The 24,455-nt window shown below is 47.3% G+C and overlaps 1 protein-coding gene across 2 annotated transcripts; it reads right to left on the bottom strand.

Annotated features, from left to right (window-relative positions):
• Nucleotides 1-4,270: 4,270 nt before the first annotated feature.
• On the bottom strand, nucleotides 4,271-24,411 carry LOC137476328 (isovaleryl-CoA dehydrogenase, mitochondrial-like). 2 transcript variants are annotated; one of them, XM_068194534.1, is made up of 19 exons: nucleotides 24,274-24,411; nucleotides 23,188-23,320; nucleotides 22,986-23,042; nucleotides 22,689-22,776; nucleotides 21,506-21,626; nucleotides 21,137-21,189; nucleotides 20,935-21,009; nucleotides 20,256-20,383; nucleotides 16,464-16,548; nucleotides 15,176-15,227; nucleotides 12,419-12,588; nucleotides 10,910-11,003; nucleotides 10,519-10,655; nucleotides 9,903-9,999; nucleotides 8,741-8,834; nucleotides 7,551-7,632; nucleotides 6,978-7,082; nucleotides 6,276-6,348; nucleotides 4,271-6,155 (listed from the first exon to the last, which is right to left on the bottom strand). In XM_068194534.1, the coding sequence occupies exons 1-19, from the start codon at nucleotides 24,335-24,337 to the stop codon at nucleotides 6,022-6,024; spliced, it is 1,842 nt and encodes a 613-aa protein (XP_068050635.1). In that variant the 5' UTR covers nucleotides 24,338-24,411; the 3' UTR covers nucleotides 4,271-6,021. The 2 variants fall into 2 exon arrangements, with proteins under 2 accessions (XP_068050635.1, XP_068050636.1); XM_068194535.1 differs by lacking the exons at nucleotides 20,256-20,383; nucleotides 20,935-21,009; nucleotides 21,137-21,189; ... (3 more) ...; nucleotides 23,188-23,320; nucleotides 24,274-24,411 and adding an exon at nucleotides 19,781-19,940 and having other exon boundaries at nucleotides 16,464-16,553.
• Between the last annotated feature and the right edge of the window lie 44 nt (nucleotides 24,412-24,455).

The following is a 24,455-nucleotide window of genomic DNA, read 5'->3' as shown; positions in this document are numbered from 1 at the left end:
CTGTAGAGCCCAGGGAGATCAAGGTGCCTCAGCACCTCTGGGTGACAATACTGAGTGATCCAAGTGCCACTCTGATCCTCATGCTGCAGGGCACATCTATCTGACTGTCATTGTCCCTACGAGAGCGGGGCTTGTGAGCAGAAACATCAGCATCAGAGAACCCCAGATCTTTTTAGGTTGGAAAAGATGTCCAAAATCATCCAGTTCAACCGGTGACCAATCCCCACCTTGTCAACCAGACCGGAGCTCTGAGTGCCAGGTCCAATTGTTCCTTGAACACCTACAGGGATGGTGACTCCACCACTTCCATGGGCAATTACAATGCTGGACAACCCTTTCCATGAAGAAATTCTTCCTGAAAAGTACCTTTCCTCCTGCCTGGGGAACAGCAGTGGCCAAGGGCAGGGTGCTCTGCAGCAGTGCTACTTCAGTTTCGGGTTTGGTGGGGACATCGTCTCCTGCCCATTGCTGGATGAGTGCTGGAGCCATCAGGGTGGTTTGGGGAGAGCTCGTGCTCTCAACCTCCTCAGCCTCTTCAGAGGTTCAGGATCATTCCCTTTCTCCTGGATTCCTTTGGAATGACAGGCCCTCAGGCAGACCCACACGTCAGGGTCTGCCCGGAGCTCCACGTGCCAAGGGGGAGCCGGCTGCCGTGCCCCCACTGCCGGCTCCCTCCTCCCGCTGGCACTGGGCCGCCTGCCATTTCCCTTTGGCGAGCACGCTGCTCCAGCCTTTTTTCCTCCATTCAGGCTGACAACTGGGCCTCAGCATCAGCTGCTTGTTGCTCAGCATCAGCCTTTCAGCAAACAGCAGGTGCAAGCGGGGCGACCCTGGGCTGCGCTACAGTAATCCCGCAGCCCCCCCGGGCCTCCCTCGCACAATATTGTGCCCTCGGCTCAAGAATGTTTTTGTCTCCCCTTCACAGTTGTGAATTCTTGTATAGATTGAAAAGAAATCTCTTTCTAATCTTCCTGCGGTGCCGTGGCTGGGAGGAGCGGGTGCCTCGCTGCGAAGGGAGCGTGGCCGGCACAGCTGTGCGGGAGGAGCGGGCAGCTGCCGGCCAGGACGCAGGGACAGAGCGACCAGGATGCAGGGCTCGCGTCCTCTCTGCCTGCATCCGTGACAGCGGATACATGTGGCTCCGTGGGCTCTCACTCCAGCCTGGGAAAGAAACCGACTCATCACCCACATGAGCAACACGGAGGTGACACAGCAGCAGGTCCCTGCTCCGGCAGTGGCGTTGAACCGCAGCGAGTGCTGCCCGGAGCCCTGGGGAGGCTGAGGCGAGCGGGAATCTAAACACACAGGGGTTTTGAAAAGCACATCGCGCTGGGCTGCAGGAGGGAGGCAGGAGGGAGGTTCGTGAACAGGAACGGAACATCACCGTAGGGCTTGGCTTCAGTACATCTCTGTACAGTGAAATCAGGACGCGATGACACTTTTGTTATGTGTCACCCTGTACTGAAATTGCTCAAAGCCCAGCACGGGAGGGAAACATCGTCCTTCCCACAGGTTACCAAAGCCTCCCTTCTGCTCATGGACCAGCTCCACAGACAAGAAACCACATCCTCTGTCACACATATGCACAAGCACACGCACTCCCCACTGCCCTGAAAGCAGGAGGGACAGACAGTGGGACAGAGCAGGGGACAGAGGGGCTCTCCAGGGAGCTGCTGGGAGGGAGACAGTGGTCCCACAGCAATGCAGGAGGCTGGGAATCCCATCTGGCAGCCCCAGAGGGACTCAGGACATCTTTTTTTGGGAGGTAAACCACTGCACCCAGGTCCCTGTGGAGGATCGGGGAGAGCCACTGCCTTGCCTGAGGTGCTGTGCAAACACGAGTTCCTCTCCCACATCCTGTACCTCTTGGTGTGGTTTGACCTCGCTTGACAAGGCAAGATTTGCTTTAACCACAGCCCAGCCCCATGACGGGGCCATGGTTCCCAGGGCAAATGGGCTGTAAGCCCAGCTGGCCCCACAGACCCTCTACAGCACTTTTACCCCACAAACAGATTTTAACACCACGTCCCTTGTGTGTTCATAAAGCAAACATGTCCCTCATGCTGTGGGCAGTCCCCCAAACACAGCCTCTGTTTAAACTTAAGCTCTGTCCAAAACTGGAAGGAAATGTGGTCCCTTCTGCCCTGAGAAGCATGAGGCAGAACACTGGAGATGTCCAAGCCCACCTTCCACTTTTCCCTTGAGTTTCTGGATCACACACTGGCAGTGCCCCAGCTCAGTGTGAGCCCAGCTTTTCTACCACATGCTGATCACTGAGTCCAACCTGTACCCAACCCCCACCTTGTCACCCAGCCTAGAGCACTGAGTGCCATGTCCAGTCATTCCTTAGACACCTTCAGGGATGGGGACTCCAACACCTACCTGGACAGCCCCTTTCACTGCCTGACCACTCTTTCTGTAAAAAGAAATATTCTTTATATCCCACCTGAACTTCCCTGTGCAGCTTGAGGCTATGCCCTCTCTTGCTATCACTACCTGAACCTCATTCCAAATCCCACACCGCTGAAATAAACTCTCTGTTACCTTGCACTGGGTTTGCATGGCCAGGTTTTGGTAGCCAGAGGGCTACAGGGGTGACTTCTATGAGAAACTGCCAGGAGGTTTCCCCATGTCCAGCAGAGCCCATTCCAGGCAGCTCCAAGATGGACGTGCTGCTGGCCAAGGCTGAGTCAATCAGGAATGGTGTTGACACCTCTGGGATAACATATTTAAGAAGAAAAAAAATAATCTTATTAGGCGAATAGAACTAGGTCCAAAGAACAGTAGGGTAAGAATATGTGAGAGGAACAGCCCTGCATTCAACAAGGAGAGGAGCAGAAGGAGGGGCAGGAGCAAGCTGAGATTCCCCTACAGCCTGTGGTACAGAGCATGGTGCAGCAGGCTGTCCCCCTGCAGCCCACGGGTGTGTACAGACCCACCTGCAGCCTGCCGAGGACCCCACACTGGAGCAGGGGGATGCCTGAAAGGAGGCTGTGAACCTGTAGGAAGCCCATGCCTGTCCAGGGACCTGCAGACCCATGGAGAGAGAAGGAAGGAGCAGGTTTCCTAGCAGGACTTTTGAACCCATGGGGGATCCACCTCAGAGCAGGCTGAGTCTGAAGGATTGACCCTGTGGAAGAATGACCCAAAATGCAGCAGTTCATGCAGAACTGCTGCCCATGGGATGGACTCACATTGGAGAAGTTCATGGAGAGCTGTCTCCCGTGGGAGGGACCCCATGCTGGAGCACGGGAAGGATTCCTCTCCCTGAGCGGTAGCAGAAACAACTTGTGATGAACTGACTGGAACCACCGTTATTTCTGTCGTCTCCCTGCGCTGCTGTGGGGGGAAGAGTTAGAGCAGGGAAGGAGGGAAGGGTGGTGGGGGAAGATGTTTTTGATTTTTTTTTTACCTCATTATCATGTTCTGATTTTGTTAGTAATAAATTCAATTACCATCTCTAATTCAAGTCAGTTTTGCCTGACAGTTTTGGGTGAGGGATCTCTCCCAATCCTTATCTCAACCCATGAAGCTTTGTTATATTTTCTCTCCCTGTCCAGCTGTGGAGGGCAGTGATAAGCTTTGGTGGGTGCCTGGCACCCAGCCAGGATCAACCAACTGCATATCTTCATGAATAATTCCCCCCATTGCTCTCCATGCCTTCTCTGCTCAGTGGTCAGCCAGCTGCAAACAGGGCAAGGATCTTGAAAAACAGGGAAGATGCAGCACATCCAGCCCTGCCACCAGCCAAAGGCTGTCAGGCCAGGACAATTTCCATCACATATCGACAGCAGAAATGGTTCAGATGATATCCAGCAGCACAGCCCCCTGTGTTTTCCCTGTTAGCTCTGCTGCTCTCCAGAGGAGCTAAAGCACAGCCTGCAAGATCTCTGTAAATGTATTTCTTTTAAATGAGAATTATGGGGAAAAGCTGTAGTTGGGAAGACAGAGGGATAGGCAGGGAAAGCAACACCGCAGCTGTTGCTGCTGCCAGCCTGGATGTGCTTTAGAGGGTAGCAGAGCCTGCACCTCCCCTCTGCTGGGGCCCCCCCAAGAGCACAGGCCACAGCAAAAGCTTATTTTATTAGTTTGCTATAAAGATTAACCCTCTATTCCTCAAAAAAAAGCTCTCCCATCCCTTTCCCAAGGCAGCTGCTGTAGAAGGGAGTGAGATTTGAATAACACAACCCTGCTGAGGATTTATGAATCTGTCCCTGCCCCCGTCCCAAGATTTGTTAGATATTGATTCATTTTACCTTCAATTCCAAGGTGCTGATCAGCCTGGAAAGTGAAGGCATTATTTATTATATGTATTAAAACCAGACCTCTCCAGTGCTGAAGGACAGGTTTTAAAATCTCTAGGTTCCTTCCACTTTAGAATACCTATTTTTTAACAATCTGAATCTCACACCATCCTGTCAAGGCTCTGACACTCCCTAGAAAGGTTTCTCTGGCAGGAATGGATCTTAACAGTGATCCAAGAATCATTTTGTGACAAAACATAAATGTCTGGTCACATAACTAAATTCTTATATCCACCAACAGCAATGCACTATTTCCTGTATGAAGTGCAACTCAAAGTTCACTTCCACAGCATTTTCAGATGCAGCTCAACAAAATATTCCTGACAAAGCAACTCTGTCCACCTTCTATCCAGAGATTTAGGCTGAAAATTAAACCCTGGGACACTTCCTGAGTGACAGCCACCCACTGAGGCTGAATAAATATGAAGCTCTGGAGGAAGGTACTACCACCAGGACTTCAGAAGCTCTTTATGGCTCTTTGCAACTTCTATAAACTCTTGGTGACCTACCTGGCAATTCAGAAAAGTGAACTGTCTTCAATCTGTGGCATTTTAAAATTCCGTGTTAGTCTACTGTCACCTGGTATAGACAGGAGTCAACTATAACAAAAAAAATTACACACAGTTGAAGGTGAGTTTTGTTAAAACTGCTGGAAGCTGCCTACATGGCAATGGTTTAATTAACTGTTCAATCACATTTCCAACAGCCCATTTCCATTTGTGATTCCACTTGTGATTCACTGGCAGGATGCTGTGTGATTTCCTTTAAAAGGCTGGATAAGCCCTGATTTGCTGGATACAAGATGCACTGAGATCACTCACAAACACATTGCTCAGCTGCTCAGAGTCAGAGTGTGAGGACAGGCTTGGCCAAAATAACAGCCTTCAGAGGGAACCAAACCCCAAAGAAGTCAGCTCTTTCTGCCTGCTTCATTCACAGATGTCACAACACAGCTCTGATGTGTTAACTTGTCCCCAGAGTGATGGATGGTCACAACTCTGAGAGAATGACCTGGTGGGAGCAGTCAGTCAGCACAGCAAGGCCTCAGGCCTGCACCCAAGTAACTCCAGAAGCAGCCAGAATAGTAAAGCTGCAAATAGGAAAGGGATTCTGCAATGCAACACACATGGGTTTTAAGGAGGTTTTAGGAATCAGCACCTAAAACGCTGCTCATGCATAGATGACTTTAACCCCTTTAAGTGTTCATGATAGCAACCCCACAATGTGGTGTCGAGTTCCCAAAATGGAAGGTATTAATCCCATTGGAAGGTCACAGCAGGAAGTTTCACCTTCCAATAGCAATATGCTAAATTCTAACTGTTTAATGGCACTCAGGGCTTTTTGGCAAGAACAAAGTTGTTCCCTCATTGTCCATTTTGATGGGTTTGGGTTGACTTTCTGCGTGCAGGAGTGGCTGCACACCCCTTGCCACGCTGCCTGGTGGGGGGGGATGAACGTCTGCCTTAAAAGCTGAGAATCAACAGCTCATGAACACCATGAATCAGGATGATCACCAAAGAGAAAAAGCACTTCTTCCATGTACCCTCTGATTCATTGTGTCCAAGCCCAGTCCAGCAGCATCTGTTCCCAGAGCAGGCAGAAGCGACTCCACAAGTGACAATGCTGGAGTGGCAGGCAGGAAGAAGCCGAGTTGGGCACTCCAGCCTCACAGTCAAGGCCTCGTGGTGGTCGTGGTGCTGCCTCTGTACTGGCGGCGTTACTTAAAGGTGGCGTTGAAGGCCCTGCCGATGACGAGCCTGCGCACCTCACTGGTGCCCGCCCCGATCTCGTAGAGCTTGGCGTCGCGCAGGAAGCGCCCCATGGGGTAGTCATTGATGTAACCGTTCCCACCTGCCACACAAAAAAAAGCCTCAAGTCACTCCTTGTTCCTGATTCCAGGGCTGAGGGTGGGACAACAGAGGGAATTGCTCCTGCACTGTGCTTGGCTCTGTCCAGCCATCAGTGACTCACCCAGGCACTGGATCCCATCCAGGGCCACCTGCGTCGCACACTCTGCTGAGTACAGGATCACTCCGGCGCAGTCCTATGGGACAGTCAGGAAAGGTGTCACCTGCCCATCTCCAGTCCCTGTGCTGCCCTTATGCTGCCATCACTCTACAGACACCTGCTGAGAACCCTGAACTACGTGATCACAAAGTACAGGGACAGGGAGCTCCAGCAGTGTCCCTGTCACTACAGAACACTCACGGCAGATCTGTAAAGGCCACATGAAGACAGAAGGAAAAAAAAAAAGTGCACCAAAGAAGATGGCTCTCTCACAAAAGCCCATCAATCCCCCAGGAGGCCAACATGATTTGCTTTGGGATGCAGACGTCTCTGCTCCCACTGTTAAATACTCAACATCCTCCTCCAACAGAGGCGTGGTGACAGGTGGAGGTGACAACACCTCAAACAACTGCTACAGCCCTTACAACAACCAGGACATCTGTCTGGGCTTCCAATAAACACCTACTGATGCTGCTACATCTCTTGCCTTGTAAAAGGAGGTTTGCTTTTAATTTGTGAGTGAAAAAAGGAAAAAAGGTACTTTGGGTGTGAAAAAAAGACCCTTTAGGCTGTGGGTACTCATTGTACAGAGGCTCCTCCCAGCTGAGGCTCTGGGACTGCAGGAATTGCCCCAGGACACACAGCCCAGGTAGGAGTTGAGCTCACCTTGGCATTGAAGTGGCCCTGGTCACAGGCTTTGGCCACGTTGTAGACGTACTGCCGGCAGGCCATGAGCCGTGTGTACATATCTGCCATCTTACCCTGCATGAGCTGCACGGCCCAAAGACAAGGGACATTAATTAACATGAGCAAGGGGGACCACCCGTTCCCCAAAATACCTCAGAGAAACTGGACATGGGAGGAGATATGGACCCAGCAGACATGAGGGAGATGGAGGTTCTGTTAAGTCATAGACCCCTAGATATCAGCCACAGTCCCTCACCCACCAACAGCGATCTCAGGGGAGCAGGCTCAGAGGTCTTTCCACCTTCGCACCACATCACAGAATCCCAGGATTCCTTAAGTTGGAAGGGATCTTAAAGTTCATCCAGTTCCATCTCCTTGCCATGAGCAAGAACCTTCCACTAGCCTAGGCTGCTCATTATCACATCATGCAGCCCCAGCATAAACAGCAGGTGACCTTCGTCATGCAAAGCCCCCTGCCACAACAAAGCTCTCAGTCTTCTCAGTCTTAAAGAGAAAAGAGGACAAAAAGTCCCGATTCCCTTTCTGCCTCACCTGGAAGTGACCAATTTTCTGTCCAAATGCTTCTCTGACATGCAGGTATGGAATTGCGTGGTCAAGAACAGCTTGCATGAGCCTGAGAAGAGGGAAAATGGAAACAGCAGAACTATAAATTAATAATGATTTAACTTTGGAAATGTAACCCAAGGCAAAAAGGTTCTCATAGCTGAAGCGATATCCTGCTGTCTTCCTACAGCTCTACTCAAACAAGGCCAAGAATAATATCCAAAGGTCCCATATTTCTCCTTAGTGCTCATTTGGGACATCCTATGGGAAGGTCTGACCTTTTAATTCAGGGGACTGAGACTTGAAGAGGTTACTCACAACCACAGCCAGGACAGTTTGTGCTCCTCTTATCACCAGAGCCCCTCCAGTCAAGGAGTACCAGCCAATACCATAAAAAACAGCACAGGCAAGAACAAGGAAGGGAAAAAATCCTTCTCCTGCTTTCTGGAAGTTGGTCTTTCCACAAGAGGATTAGCCCAGAGAGACCAGAGGACTGTGGGGTGCCAATAATTACTGGGGAGCTTAAGGATTGAATAAATGAAGAACAAACTAGTTTGTGAGTCTCTGGATAGCATGTTAGTTTCTAAGGAATTGATAACACGAATGAACTGGTTATTCCCTGATAATAACACAGGGATACACAAGCCAGCAACTGGGGACTGAAGCAGATTTATATCTCTGGAAGTTTTTTTATCAAGACTGATAATTTCCAAAGCCTACTCTGGAGGGTCAGTGGACACTGGCAGGCAGACTTACAAATATTCTTTCTGGCACTGCTTCTCTCATTCCTTGCCTGTCACAGGGGGCTTCACAGAGATGCTTTCAAATTGGAAAGCCACTGCATGAGGAGCTGAGAGCTCAAGGATGAGGCTGAGAACATTTGAGTGAGTGGTGGCTGCTAAGAGGGCCCTGAGCACCTTTAGGAGAGTCCAGTTGAGCAGCTGTGCTGGAGTTCTGTGCTGGTTTTGACTGAGACACCCAGCAGCCATGACATCTCCTCACACCTTGCTTTCTTCCCACATCTGACCAGCCGCTTCTCTTCTGCTGCCCCAGTAACCCAGTTCTCCATCCAGGATCCATCCTGCCAAGAGCTGCAGGCCCCAAGGGATCCCCACCAGGCTTGGTGATCACCAAGGACCCTTCTGGCCTTACAACCTAAAAAGATGACAAACTCTTACCCCAGGGGGCCCCCGGACAGCACGAGCCTCTCCAGGTCCAATCCACTCATCAGAACATAGACGCCTTTGCTCAGTGTCCCCAAGACATTTTCAGCTGCAAAGAGCAATGAAAAAGTGATTTATTTATGTGCAAAACTCAGACAAGCTGCTCACTGAGGGCCTGTGTTCACTGGGGGGAGGAGCAACCTGGGCCAGTGGAAGGTGTCCCTGCCCATGGCAGGGGGTGGGACTGGATGAGCTTAAGGCTCCTTCCAGCCCAAACCATCTTGGGATTCCATGAAAAATGACTGAATAGCCTGAAAAATTTCCTGGAAAAAAACTGCTTCAGCTTCCAAAGCCAAAGATCAGAAGGAGCATTAATAGCCAGAGTGCCAAGTGCATTAACTTCCAACACTGCAGTGATGTGCTTCTCCATGTCAACATCCTCTTTCCAGGAGTACATGCTGTTCCCTGTGGATGACTCCTGGGACATGATCAGAGCACCGGGGCACAGGCCTTTATGATTTCAGGGTGGAGGGATCCAACACAGTTAGAAATGTTAGGTTTCAGCTGAAACTCTTCCACTTCAGCTTTTGAAGGTGTATATGGGGAGCAGGAGAGCTCCTTGCTCTGCAAATGTGCAATCAGGATTTTTATAATAAGACATCTTCTCCATTTGCTGTAGAAAGGCTGGAATTTTTCTATCAACAAAAATTGCCACTGGAATAACAAATACTGCTATTACAGAAGCCTCTGTCATACTAACTACCAGGGGAAAGGATGTCCATTTTCCTGGCCCCAAAAGAACTCAGAAATGTTTCAAAAGCCTGTTGGAAAGTCTCCAGCGAAAAAACCTTTAGGGCAAAGTAGCTCACCTCCATACAAGACAGGAGCTCTAATGGAAACAAGTTTCTTGGGAAGCTTCAGCAAGGCTTTGGAGAAACAGTGGTTAAGAACTAGGTCCATGAGGGTGAAAGAGCAGTGACCTCACAAATGATGTGCTCCCTCCCTGCAATCCAGCAGATTGCACTTTTCCAGTTCCATCAGCTCCCTCGGAGGCTGCCAGAGAGGAGATAAGCATCTGCAAAGCCCTCCAGGTCACGGGCTGAACATGCATGTAATTAGTGATCCAATTTATCTGATCAAGAATGCAGAAAACCACCATGATTTGAACCCAACTCACCGGGGACCTTGCAGTCTTCAAAGATCAATTCACAGGTATTAGACCCTCTCATTCCCAGCTTATCCAGCTTCTGGGCTGTCCTGAAACCCGGCATTCCCTGCAAAGTAAAGGAAGTAAAAATACATTTCACGTCTCAGTTCCAACAGACTAAAAAAAAAAATCATGAGAGATCTGTGAAATTCCCCAGACCACAGGAACATATGTAGGGTGCCAGAAGGGAGATAAAGTCACCTAAGAACAAGACCAGGTCTGAGTGCAAGTGCAGAGAAAGCAAATGGACAGAGAAACACACACATATGAACCCTGTGCACCCATTTTCTAATGCACATAAACAACAAATAAATAAATTATTTGGACAGCTGCCAACACAGGCTCTCCTACAGTAAGGGTTGGAAGCTCTGCCAGGAACTTAACTGTTCTAATAATGAAGTTACGTCAATCAGAAGGTTTACTGATTCTGTTTTATTAAAGGTTCCTTTCCTGCCTGAAAGGCAGAAAGTAGTTTGTCTTTGAGGAAGAGTCTGGCAGTTATGGAAGGAAAACCAGCTGACTTCCAAATGAGGAAGTTAAGATGAAGGATTCTGCTTTAAAACCCTGTGGGAATGACTAAACCTACCCTCTCCACGATGAAGGCGGTTATGCCTTGGGACGCCGGGACAGCGTTCATGTCAGTTTTAGCGTAGACGATGAGAACATCCGCATCCGGCCCATTGGTGATCCAGAATTTGTTCCCATTCAAAACAAAGAAGTCTCCTGGAAGCCAAGAGATTAAATCTGTTAGCTCATGACAGCAACACTGCTATTCCCTGCACTCCATTTATTCCCTAAGAGGCTTCCCAGAATCACTTAGGTTGGAAAAGACCTCCCAGATCATTGATTCCAACCTTTGGCCCAACCCCGCCTTGTGAACCAGCCCAGAGCACTGAGTGCCACGGCCAAACATTCTTTGAACACCTCCAGGGACATGGCCTCCAGCACCTCCCTGGGCAGCACAGGACAGGCTTTACCTTTCTTGTCTGCTTTCAGCTTCATGGACACAACATCAGAGCCAGCATTCGGCTCGCTCATGGCTAAAGCTCCAATGTGCTCCCCGCTGATTAGCTGGAAGAAAGGACAAATATTAGCAAAGGATGAAGACCAGCAGCATTGTTTGTGTTCCCTCTTTAGCCCCCCTGCCCGTTTTCCTGCACCAAACTTCCACAGTGGTTGTTCTCTGGAAGAACTCAAACGAGAGCTGCTGCTCCCGGCACAACCCGAGCAAGGAGTTCCCTTGCACTGTGTGAAGGAACAGAACCAAATCCCAGAGGGATGAGAAGGGTGACTCAGCTCTGTCTGAGCTACACAAGCACAGCCCTGCTTGCACAACACATGAGGAAGGTGCCAAGGAACCATGCAGGCAGCCATATGCCTGTCCCCAGCTCCTGCCTGGGCTTTCTGCTGCCCTTTTACACAAACAGGAGCTGCTGAACACAAAAGGCCAACGAGGGGGTGAAAAGGGATGGGAAAGCTCTCTGCAATGCTCTCGTAGCCCAGTCTCCCCACACGCACCCCACAACAGCAGATGGACCCTCCTCCTGTGCCTGCTCACACCAGGCTCTGGCAGAGCTGTTGCTTCTGCCTCACTGTTATTTCATCCTGCCCTTTTCTCCTTGCCTTTTTTTTTCCTCCCTGTGTACTTTCATCCATCTTCTCCTCCTTTTGAGCTCTACTTTTTTTTTTAAAAAAAGAAGACTCAATGCTTAAGATATGTTCAACCAATTCAATCCATCAGTGCATTGCTACAGAAGTCTCAATGAAGTGCTCAAATCTAGTTAAGCATATTTAAGAGCTCTATCAGGAGCCAAAACAAGTGAGAGCTGAAGTGACTTCACATCTCATTGAAAGGCAGAGAATGAAGCACGAAAATACACCTGAGGAAGGAGGACAATTCGGGGTTACAAAATTGCAGGCTGCACAGTGCTTTGAGGAAGTGACACTGTACTTTGCACGTAGTTTAAATCAAGTTTCTTGTGCTGATAATTTCACTGATGATCTCAGTAGCTGGGATTCAATGTGCTCATTGTTTTTATATGCATTTAAAAATGGAAATCTAATTAATGCACTTCTGAGTTGCAACATCAATGCCCCAAGTGATGATGACGTTTCACATGTAGTTAATTAACAGCCAAACCAAGCATTTGGGCAGTGAGAAATGGAGAATATAAAATAGGAAAGCAGTGACTTTCACTCAGAGTGATTTGGGAATTTGAAAGAATATTCTCCAGTATCACCTCAAAGCCTCCCTTATTAACACAGCTCAAGAGAGCTGGGCTGTGCTGCCTGCAGACAAGGACACAGGCATAGGATGAGGCCAATATGGATTAATAAAATAAAAACAGACAAGCCAGAGAAGGGCAAGTTTGGCACGTTCAGTATTTCCTAAGGTTTGATCACTGAAATCTGCTGGTGCTTAAGAGGCCATCTTTACAGCCAGAACCCAAATGCTTTCCAGTCCTGCCCCCGCTCCAGCCACATACCTTGGGCAGGTACTTGTGCTTCTGGGCCTCGTTGCCGTTGCGCACGAGCTGGTTGATGCACAGGTTGGAGTGGGCCCCGTAACTGAGCCCCACAGACGCTGACGCACGGGAGATCTCCTCCATCACCAGCACGTGGTCAAGGTATCCCAGGGCAGATCCACCGTATTCCGCTGGGAAGAGAGGAAAAAGCTCGTTACCCACCACGTGCACAAGATTCCAAAGCTGGGCTCAGTCTCCAATGAAATCCAAGACACTGAGAATGCTTCTGGATTTGACTGTTGCCATCCCTGAGCTGGGCACTTCTGGCTTTCCCCATCCTCTCTGAATTTCATTTTTCTCATCTTAAAGTCACAGGGATATTTTGTCTTCAGCATAATCCATAATTGAATTGTGTAACATAGTTTATATGTAGAACATGCACCTGACATTGAGTAATAATGAGTCCTTCTTATTAACCTTAGTACTATCACAAAGATTAAATCACCAAGTTGCAACCTCCTTAAGGTGAGAACAAAGGAACACAGGCAAGGTTTGTAAAATCCATGTATGTTTGCCCCTAAAAGAGTGGAGAATTCTCAAACTGCTCAAAAATGTGGCACTAAGGACTTTTCTAAGCCTACAAATGTGCAGGACACCAGAAATCTGAGAAGTGGCCAACTGAGAAGGAGAACGATCCATAAATGCAATTTGTCAGTGACAAGCACGCAGATTTCAGGAGAGGATGAAGCGAGAGAGAGCAGCACTGGGAGCCCAGCTGGGCACATGGAGTTGAGCCTAAAACGAATAGTAAAGATTAAAATCACACATTAGAACAGGGAGAGAGAAGGCAGGTAAAAAGAGAAGGCTGAGAAACGCATAACAGCCTTGAGGAGCCAACAGCCCACATAAATATACACACATGTACCTCTAAACACATTTATATACACACAAATTCAGTCACCTCCCAACCTAAAAGTGTTGTTCTCTAGGTAGGAAGCAAGTGGTTGTACTGTAAGAGAAGCACTACAACATGACATGAATGCCAAGAAGCAGCTGGGGAGGTAAGCTGGGAGCACTTACTCGTCATCAATGTGGAGGCTGCAAGCAAGAGCAACAAGGTAAGAAGAAATCTCTGTCTGTCCTCAGAGTGACCAAAGGGCACAGCTCCAAGGGGCTGCCGTCCCAAATTCCTCAAATTAACACCACACACAGCCTTTCCTCTCAAGTCCCTCATTTTGACTCCTGCCTTTATCTGCAGGGCCCTTTATCCTCTAAAATCTTCTCTCTCTACTACAAACCCAAGTTTAGGGGTTTGCTATCAGTATCCTAAAAGATGGGCTTAACAATTTCTCATGTACGCCAAAACAAGAGAGTTTTTTATTAATTCCTATATAATGGCTGGGTTCGGTGCTTTTGCCTCAGGAAAGGTGAGGTAACTGTGAGCAGCACAAATCCAGGATTGCTTTGCACTGGAAGAGGAACAGGAAAATGATCCTGCCAGACACCTCCTCATATAACACAAACCATGGTGTGATTTCAAATTATGCTGTGCTTTCCAAGCTACTCTTTGTACATGACATGCCTGTATTATCATTCCATGGAAACTACTTATTTACATTTTTTCACTTTGCACTTTATAAAACAAATGGAAAATTACAAACACCCCGGTCATTTTAGTTTTAGGAAGAAAATAAACAGTACTGTTATTCAAAATGTTCCCTTAATAGACTTGATGCACTGGTACCCAAACATGCCATTTAATTGTGTACACCCTCCTAAGATTCCACACGATCTTCACATCCTAAATCCCACTCTCCTCCAACAAAACCAACATCAATAAAGAAACATGCAACTCCACAATCCAAAATAAAGTGAAAAATCCTCGGCATAGGAGGGTTTGAGAGGTAAACCTTTGAGGAAATCAAGAAGGACAGGACTCGTGAGGGGATGGTTTATTTATAGTGTGGGAAACTGCTGTAAGCCTCAGGCACAACATCAAAGAAGAAAGAAGGTAAGAGTGAGGAAAAACAGGAGCAGCAGTAAATGGGGAAGAGGAGAGAGAGAAAGCAGAAATGCAGTCTTTCAGCACTGAAAGCGAGGCAGAGGCATTATTCCGACGCATTGCTATTCAGCTGGATTCTGCAGAGCCTTTGCACAGCCACGTCTAGAAAACAGACTTTTCCATGGGGAAAGAAAGGCCCCATCAGCCGCTTTTCTCCACTAAGGGCTTCTCCTCATTACCCTGCCTTGGTGCATTCAGCACGATCACACTCATCTGTAGCACTCATCACAACACTTTTCACTAACCTGCGCAAGGCTGAATAAGATTTCCCCTGATTTTTTTCCGACTGGTTGGCCGTGGTCGCTCCCCATTAGTTATCACAGCTTTTCAGGGAATTATTTCAGACCCTTTAATTTCTCCCATTACAGATGGATGTTTGTTCTGGGATACTTTTATCTCTCGCTCTCCTTCTTCAAAACTTGCTTCATATTAGAAAGGCATACATACGTTTGAGCTACATATGTTACATCTGGAGAAACCATTTCTGAGCAGTGCTTTTAAATTGTGAAAGGCATTTTGTCTAACAATGAAAAAGGATCCAAAGTTAGAGAAGAAGAAAAACAGTTGGGAAGGAGTTTTTTAAAATACAAAGATAGGACAAAATGGATGCCAAATCACAGACAAAGCAGTTGTGAACTGGAAAGTGAGAGTTTAAGTAGTCTCTCGTTTGTTTGAAGAATCACCCATCAGAAGGCAAAAGATTGGAAGAGACTTACCAGGGGCTGTGATTCCCAGAACTCCCAGTTCTCCAAGTTTCTTCCAAAAGTCCTACGAATACAGAACAAGCAATCAGTGCAAACTGGCAGTCTGGGCATCAGCACCACAAGTTTCCCCAGGTAGTTCACTGGACACATCCGTTTATCTGCGGGGTACCACGAGAATGAAGCAAATACAACCCTAATACCTGTTCCTGCCGCAGTGAAGCTCCATCCTAGGAACTGAGAAACCACAGAGATTTAAGGACACCGGTTATGCTACACATGGGAGATTTGTGGAATTCAGTGAAAATTCACATGCCTAAATTTAATTCTGGAAGGACACCTCCTAAGATTTAACTCTTTGCCCACTCCAACAAAATTTTTTGTGTAATAGCGTAAACTATCAATTACCAAAACTCTGGACATAAGAAACTATGAGATGGCACTTTAAAACTGTTCCAGTAAAACAGGAGCTGGCAACTAAAGCCAAGAAAGCCTCCTTGGGGGAGATTTAAAGAATGGGAATGCTACAGCCATGAAAAAATGCAGCAGCAAAGGATGTCACCAGGGAGACCCATACATGTCCTGGTGGGGCCATCTCCCTGCTGCTCCTTTCCTCTGCTATGTGGTGAACATAGCAGAGCTGAGCGCTCCTCACGTGGCCTTGGTGTCCGGCAATAATTATCAGAGACTTCAAAAAAGTATCATACAATAGCTCTGGATGACATCTGGAACGCCAGGCTAAATTTATACACTTCACTTCAAAGCTACACATACATCCCTGGAAATGTCAACATCAGAGCTCTAGGAAATGCTGGCAGATGTTTAGAGCTTTTTGAGTCTTGTGGAGCTTATAAAAAACAGTAGTCAGATCTCTAATTTCCATCAATCAAAGCCCCCTGTGGCACAGGATTTGTTGGGTTTATTAGAAAGGCAAGTTTCAGCATTTGTACACAGTATTTTCACAGCAAATCTGACGAGGAAATTCATGTCCAAGAAAGGGACTGAGCCAGGAGTATAGAAAGCACATGTTGGGGAAGGAGCCAGGACAGGCAGGAATCCCACGGTAAGAATCCAAACGAGACCATTATCAATCTTTATTATGAATATTATCGCTGGGTTCTGCCCCAGGTTGCTGAAAGTTGGTAACAAATGCTAAAACAGGAAATCAAAAAAAGGTTTTCTCTGTGGCTTTTAAGTTTGAAAAGTTAATGCACATGTTCCTGTGGTGTGGCTTGGGATTGTGTGGACTAATGCAGAGATCAAAGCCCAAAGAGGTTTTCAGAACCACACATGAAATACTTGCCCGCATGCCTTTGAATTCGTTTTCCTGGTCAATCTGCTGGGCCTTTGGAGCCAACTGCTCTTGGCAGAACTTTGTCATGGTCTGTCTAAGCTGGGAAAAGAGGGGAGGAAAAACACATTAATTACATCTCAGCAATATATTGTCATCTTCTTCCCCTGGATCCTGCCAACATTCCCACACCAGGCCACTCCAGCATCCCAAACCCAGAAGCACAAGACCATAAGGAAATCCATCGTTCAGGTTACTGGCTGAAATAACACATAAGAGGGTTATTTCTTTAGTCTTTTAAAAAGGACCTCATGTACTTTAGTCCCTCTCAGCATTTAACCTTAATTGCACCCTGACATGAAGAGAATGTTCCTGAACTCCTGCCTGCACTGGGGTTTCAGGCATGTTTTTGGGCAGAGAACTTTGGAAGCTGATGAACTGAGTTTATAATGTGTTAACCCCATCCTGTAGCTGCTTACAGCATCATTTAATTGTGTGCAGATGCCTGCAATAAGCAGGGATCGTGCCTGCAATAAGCAAATGAAAACGTGTTTGTGTGTCAGACTGGAACTACATTATCTACCTTACTACCATCTACAGTGGGGAAATTTGATAGAGCCAGGAACATTCATTGATGCCAGTGTTAAAAACCCAAAATATTTTTTCTAAATTTTAAACTCTGAACATTTACATACATGTATGCTACAGAAGTCTATACACATGCTAACAAAATATATACAGTATCTTAAATGTTTTTAACAGGAATGTTCTAAAACTTGGTCTTGATCTTATGGTAGAGTTTAATAATACTTTTTTTTTCTTTTTGGTTCTTTATTCTCACACATCAATTCTGATGAAGCAACAGTTTTTGAGACTGAAACCCTGAGCTATTAAACCTGAACCTGTATAAGGGGCAGGAACAACAAACCAGAATATGCCCACACTCCTCTTTCTCTGACCCCAAACCCTAAGCATCCCCTTTTTTACAATTGAGAATATATGTTAAATTTCCACAGTCATACAGACACTGGATTCCAGTACTAGCAAACAAACTTTCTCCCCATTGCTAGATTTATAAACTTAAAAAGAACCCCAAAAGACATTAGATATCTTTCCACTGTGACAAAGCTGACTGCATTACACTTCAGCAAAGAGCTTAAAATAAATTAAGACAAGCTTAAAACCATAATAAAAAAATCTTAATCAATTAGAGATTGAGGATGGACTCAGGCAGCCCTGATGCCCTAAGCCAGTTTGTAACAGTTATACAGTTATATTGACTTTAATTCAGTTTCACTAATATTACTGAAGATTATTTCTGATGGGGTTTTTAGCTTTTCCACCAGACAGATAGGAACAAGAGGAATATTTTACACCTTCTTTTACACCTGCTGAATACAGAAGTAGAAAGAAGGGTCAATCTGAGCTGTGTTCATTAACATGAACACAAACATGGCAAGGAATAATTCTGTAAAAACAAAGAACAAGTAAGTTTATTTTGCACATCCATATGCTTGCACCATCAGAATTATCTGGAAAGTGAGGCTGCAGCTCCAGTGTTTCACGGACAGGAGCCTGTGTGGAACAGCCCTGGGAAGACACTGCCCTTCACTCCAAGCCCTGGGGCAGAAGGGAATACATCTGGAATGGTGAGCACGTGGCTGTTGTTGCACACAGAAGAACACAGCAAAGCTAAGGATCATAGAACATTCTGAGCTGGAAGGGACCCACAAAGATCATCAGTCTGTTGGAAATGATGTAACTTTCCTAAATAATGTTTCATTAGCTGTTTTAATTTATTGTAAGCATGTCTACTTGTAGTCAGCATTAGTTAACTTTCTTTTTCACAGACACTTATTGATACTTTGACCGTTAAATCACTAAAACGTTAAGTTTGCTAAAACTAATCCTGAGAAACTCCAATAAACAAAGCCTGAGGGAGTTGAAGATTGGACACCTGGGATCTTATATTTATGGCCCCTCAAACACGTGTTGGAGTAACCAGAAGACACAGACCAGATGGAAGCCTAGAAAGGTAGAAACCTCGCATTTGAGAAAAAATGATAAAAGGACTAAAGAAAGTGGGTCAGATAAGCATGAAGAGCAAGAAATCAATAACCAATAGAGGACAGAACACTAATTAATAAAGAGAATGATGCAACTTAGAACCAAGAAACATTAATTTGTTTGCCAGAAACGTGTAAGCGAAAAAGTTTTGTGCCTTGGGTTGGTGTGAAGGTCAGAACTTTGCCAGCCACACAAACATCTCTTGGTCAAGAATAAAGTAATGCCTTACTCACTAACACTAAAAACAGTGTAAGAGTCTTATTTTTCCCAGTGTTTTCAGAGGAGTTTTCATTGGGGATTTCATTGGGATTTTCAGAGGTTTTTGGTAAAAAGTCCAACTCCCAGCCCTGCACAGGAAACCCCAACAATCTCACCCTGTGCCCGAGAGCGTTGTCCAAATGCTCCTTGAGCTCTGGAAGCCTTGGGGCTGTGATGATTCCCTGGGAAGCTGTTTCAGTGCCTGACCACTCTGTGGAGGAAGAGCCTTCTCCCAATACCCAACCTAAACCTCCCCTGACCCAGCTCTTGCCCTCCCCTGGGTTCCTGTCACTAGTCACCAGAACAGAGATGCGCTGCCCCTGCGTGTCCCCTTGCAGGAAAGCCGTAACCTGCAACGAGTCCTAAGGATTATCCTAAATCTTCAAGTGCCCCGTTGGGCAGGAGAACAAGCTGGGAGAGCTGCAACTCTTCTTTGGGCAGGAGAACAAGCTGGGAGAGCTGCAACTCTTCTTTGGGCAGGAGAACAAGCTGGGAGAGCTGCAACTCTTCTTTGGGCAGGAGAACAAGCTGAGAGAGCTGCAACTCTTCTTTGGGCAGGAGAACAAGCTGAGAGAGCTGCAACTCTTCTTTGGGCAGGAGAACAAGCTGAGAGAGCTGCAACTCTTCTTTGGGCAGGAGAACAAGCTGGGAGAGCTGCAACTCTTCTTTGGGCAGAAGTACAAGCTGGGAGAGCTGCAACTCTTCTTTGGGCAGAAGTACAAGCTGGGAGAGCTGCAACTCTTCTTTGGGCAGGAGAACAAGCTGGGAGAGCTGCAACTCTTCTTTTGGGAGGACGTGACGCGACCCTACCCAAGAGCTCCTTTGACGATCACGTTTCTGCCGATTACCGCCTATCCAACCGGCCCCAGGCGGGGGCCGGGGCCGTTCCCTTACGCAGCGCGGCGTCCCGTGGCGAAGCCGCGGGCCGGGCCGCGCGTCCGGGGATCGGGCGGCCCGGCCCGGCCCGGCCGCGGCCAATCGGCGCCCGCCCGGCCCGCCCGTACCTGGCGCTGCTCGGCGCTCAGCCCGTTCACCGTGTCGTCCACCGCCAGCCCCGCGCCGCCGCGCCGCGGCACCGCCAGCGCCCGCCACCGCCGCGCCCCGCCCGCCGCGCGCCCCAGCACCGCCGCCGCCATGGCCGCTCCCCGCCGCAGCCCCGCGCGCAGGCGCGGCCCCGCCCCGCCCCGCCCCGCCGCCCGCCCGCCTCCCGGCGCGGCCGCGGCTGAGCCCACGTCCTTGGAACACCTTTAATGAACTGAACCCACGAACACCGAAGACCGGAACAGAGCGGCGAACGCCCGACACAAGGCTGACCGGCCATCGCTGCTGCCTCAGCCTCCCGCGTCCGTCCCTACCCTGCCGGGGAGCAGCGACCAGCTCGGCGTTTGGATCACCAAACACAGGAACTAGGCTTGACAAACAGGGACCACTGAACTAGGGGTGAAACAGCACATATCCCAGTCCATCCTCGTGCCTCACATTGCCAGGAGCTTCCCCAGCGCTTCAAGTATGGCTTTCCATTCCTTAATTTGAGCTTGGAAGTAGGACTGCTTCTCCAGGGCATGCTGGTGCTCCTCTTGTGCTGATTTCCACTTGGCCATGGCTGCCTGTGGAGAAGTCAGGGCAACACCACGTTTTACTAACACCAGAGTAAGGGAACAGAAAAGCCAAGTCCTAAAGCATCTGAGCTCTTCCTACTAAACTGAGTCGAGGATTTCTTTTACCTTGGTTGCTCGTGGAAAATGTAAATTTATCTATGGCCAAAATTTAGGAGGTCTCCTATAACAATTATATTTTAGCTCTTGGGCTTCTTATCAAGAATTGTAGAACTGTAATTTAATGACTATTTTGGTCTATGTATCAGTGATTATTGAGGCCACTTGTGTTTGCACACTTCTCAGTTCCCACAGAGATTACCAGGGTCACTGCTCTGCAACAGTTTCCAATTTAAATCAAAAACTGACGTCCAGAATAACAACCAGGCTGGTGGGTCCCTCTATTTAAAGGGGGAGTAACGTTTTCCTTCCTAAGTGTGTTTATATTAAAACAGGAATACGGCAGGTTTTCATCTGGCTCATGTGGAAGAAAGGAGGATTGGGAGGAGCAAAATAACCTCCCTGAGGGCCTGGTGCTCACTGCATGGTTGAGTCAGTCTTACCTCAAGCATCTCCTTCTCTTTTGCAACTCCATGACAAAACAGCATCAATTCTTCCGTGACCTTCTTAGTTAGCATCTGAAGAGTCAAAAGGAAAATGACTTTTAATATGATGCAAATAAATGTGAGTCTCAGCTGTTTCAGCATCAGGAGAGAAGGGTAGGGGCACACAGACCCCTCAAAGCCCATTTCAAGCTTTTCTTACTGTTGTCTTTTCCCGGCAAGCACGCGTCTCTTTTTCCTCCTCTATGCTGCTACCTGTAAGTAATTCAGGAGGTGCGTTAGTGGACCTCTACTATACACATAACTCTGAGAATAAACAGCTTTTCAAAGTGACTTTCCACAGCAAGGAATAGTAAGTTAGTTTATTCAGGCCAGGGCCTACTATGGGGAGCAGTTCTTGTTCTTAAGCCACAAAAAACTCTCCCAAACCCCCAAACTCTGGGATTCCAGCAGTATTCCATAAAAAAGGAAACACAGTCCAAATTTCTTATGAATAGTCACAACAGAAGAAAAAAAAAAAAATATTCTGGAGAAGGAGTACCAGGATGCAAGCAAAGTGTAAACTCCTTACCAGGATTGATGTTTCTGCTTTCTAAAATCGTCATGCAAGTCTCCTGAATTTTCTTGAGCTTCTCAACTTCATGGACCAGCCTCTCATTCTCCTTCTTTAACTCCCTTAACTTAATAGTGCCCTGCCATTAACACAGGTTGTAAGTGAGGCAAGTTCCCAAGGAGATTTTTTTTCTCCTTAGTAATACTGACAATAACAACTTCAACAAGTGCTGCACTGGGCACCAAGAATCACACATTGCCTTCTGTCTCTACCACCACAGCACATTAGGCTGTTGCAGGTCCTTGCTCCTGCTTCTTGACAGGATTAATACATTTATTACATCCACACACCAGAGCAATTACTAGAAAAATGTGATCATGGACGAATTCCTTTTAGACAACTCTATCTTTTCTTGTGCTCCCTCTCATTTATATAAATAATGCACACACTGAGGAGCAAATAAACATTGTGAAGAAAAGGGAGTCTTATGTCTTTAAGCCACAGCATTATTCCCTACACAATCCAGATATTACCGGGCAATTGGATAAGCTGATCAACCTCCTAAGTTGAATGCAATTCTCCAAGAGGATCAATAAGCATGTGGATTAGGGTGATCTGGCTGATAGTGTCAGAAGCTTTGGGAACTTTTCATAGGAAGTCTCAGAGGCTCTTAAGAAAATCAAGCTGTGAGATGAATGATCATCCCACTGACTGAGAAGTGGAAAATAAAGTGAGATTTTACAGCTGTATGTTACCAGCTGGGCCTCCTGTACATGACATGACAGAAGTGGCACTAAGCATGTCCTAGCTCTGAGAGCCAGGGAATAATGAAGTGCCAATTCTGACTCTAAACTGATCCCACAAAATCAGATCTGTTTGGAACAGAAGTCCCTGAACAGTCCCAGCTCTCCCAGCCTTTCCTCCAGTTCCTTAACCATCTCTGTGGCCCTTTCTTGGGCTCTGTCCTGTACATCCATATCTCTTTTGTACCAGGAGCCCAGAACCACACAAAATATTCCCAGTTTGGCCTCCCCAGAGCTGAGCAGATGGGAAAACAACTTGCAGAAGAATACAAAGACATTCTGATGAAGACAAGAAAACAAGAAAGACAATCCTTAATATGATCCTATATTCTGATCCTGCATGGATCAGAATATAGAGGTTACTCAACAATTTATTTATTTTTCTCTCCTATCCTTACCTCTGCTCTTGCTAGTTGTTGTTTGAGTGTTTCCACCAACTGATTCTTGGTTTTCAGCTCTGCTTCTAGTTGGTGTCTGCTGAGAGGGCTGTGGAGTTAAAGAGCAAAGACTCAGGGGCAAAAATACCAGGGTTGCTCACCTCCTAATTTCCCTTTGCCCATTTTTAAGCGTTTGCTTTTGTTTCTGACCAACAGATTTAATTAGCAAACTTGGCAGGAAAGCTGCACATGGGTGACAGCTCACCACAGGAGAACACCACAGCACAAGGACAACTAACAGAGATGCGAGGCACATACCGTTTGGCCACTGTCTTCTTTGAAACCGGTTCCACTCTCTTGTCAGCCCTAGGCAACCTTAAAAGAGAGATAAAAATGCAATTTCCAGAAGACTACTATGTTCTTACAGATCACCAAACCTGTTAGTTTGACAAAATGTGCAAAATGACCCATCTTTAGGACATCTGCCAAATAAATCCATCAATATTTTGCTTTGATTTACCCTTGGTTTGCAGGCTTGAAGACACTGTCTGCTGCAATGTTTGAGGCAAAGTTAAGACCGGGAACCACGCTGAGCTCTGGCTCTGATGTTTTGCTGACACATTTTCTCTTTGAAAGAAAATTCATTTGCAATTCTGCGAGAAAAAGACAACTGTGAAAACACCACAGACTAGAAGTAACCGCCTTTGAGGTCTCTTAAGCCTTTCATTTGAGGTAAAGCAGTTATATCTGGCTAGAATGGAGACTTTAAGGTCGAAATAACTAAAAGCAGTCCTCAAGTTCTACCCAGGATCAAGGGTCTAGAATAATCCACAAATAGGTCAGATGTAGACAGTGTTAAAATACAATTACCAGGCTAGCACTAATGAGAGTTTGAAATGATAATACACAATAAAGAAAGTCTCAACATCTAGCAGACACCGTGCCACAACGCTGTTGTTCAATACTGGAAGCAGAACAAACACAGCCCACATGAAGATCTGTTAAGAAACCTCCGTATTTTGCTACGAGTGAATAGCTACCAAAATAACATAGAAAACTAGCTTTTTATGTAGAGTTTATTTCTCTTAAATCACAACTTAAGTTCTTAAACTACATACTTAAACTATGCTTAAGTATATTAAGCTTGGTTCACTTACTGGGTTTAGGAAGTTGCTTTTTCTCCCTCAAGTTAAGTATTTTTCAAGTGACACACCCATGAGCACATCTGCATTGGAGCAACGCGGAGTTTCCACCGATACAGCCCAGCTCCCATGCTTTTAACGCTAATCCTGGGTGCCTCCCGCTTATAAAATACTACAAAGTGCTGTAAGCAGCATTAAAAGATTTAGAAAAGAGACTGTGAATTAAGCATCTTTCGCATAAATGGGCCGCTGCCTTCAGCCGGTGGAGGGTACACAGCAGGCTGAGCGTTACCTAAGTCCTAAACAGGGACAAAACAGTGGAATCAAGCTTCGACTATGGTTTTGGAACAGCCACCACGGAGCCAGGCAGCGATGGAGCTCCCTAACGCCGGCGCTCCGCTGCACCCCTCGGCCGAACCCCGCCAGCCGTGCCCCCCGGGTGCCCGTCCGTGCCCCGCACTCACCTGCGGACGGCTCGGGGTGGTAGAGCCGGGAGTGCACGGGGATGCGGGAGAGCCGCCTGTCCATGGCGGCCGCGCTCCCCTCAGCCGTTCAAACGGCACCGCGCCGGGACGGTTGGGCGGGACTGCGCATGCGCGGGGGCGCGGGGGCGCGGGGCGGGGCGGGGCGGCGCGCGGCAGCGGGC

The sequence above is a fragment of the Anomalospiza imberbis genome, chromosome 6, assembly GCF_031753505.1.
Source record: "Anomalospiza imberbis isolate Cuckoo-Finch-1a 21T00152 chromosome 6, ASM3175350v1, whole genome shotgun sequence".
Lineage (NCBI taxonomy): Eukaryota > Metazoa > Chordata > Aves > Passeriformes > Viduidae > Anomalospiza > Anomalospiza imberbis.
This window is presented reverse-complemented; position numbering and strand designations above follow the sequence as displayed.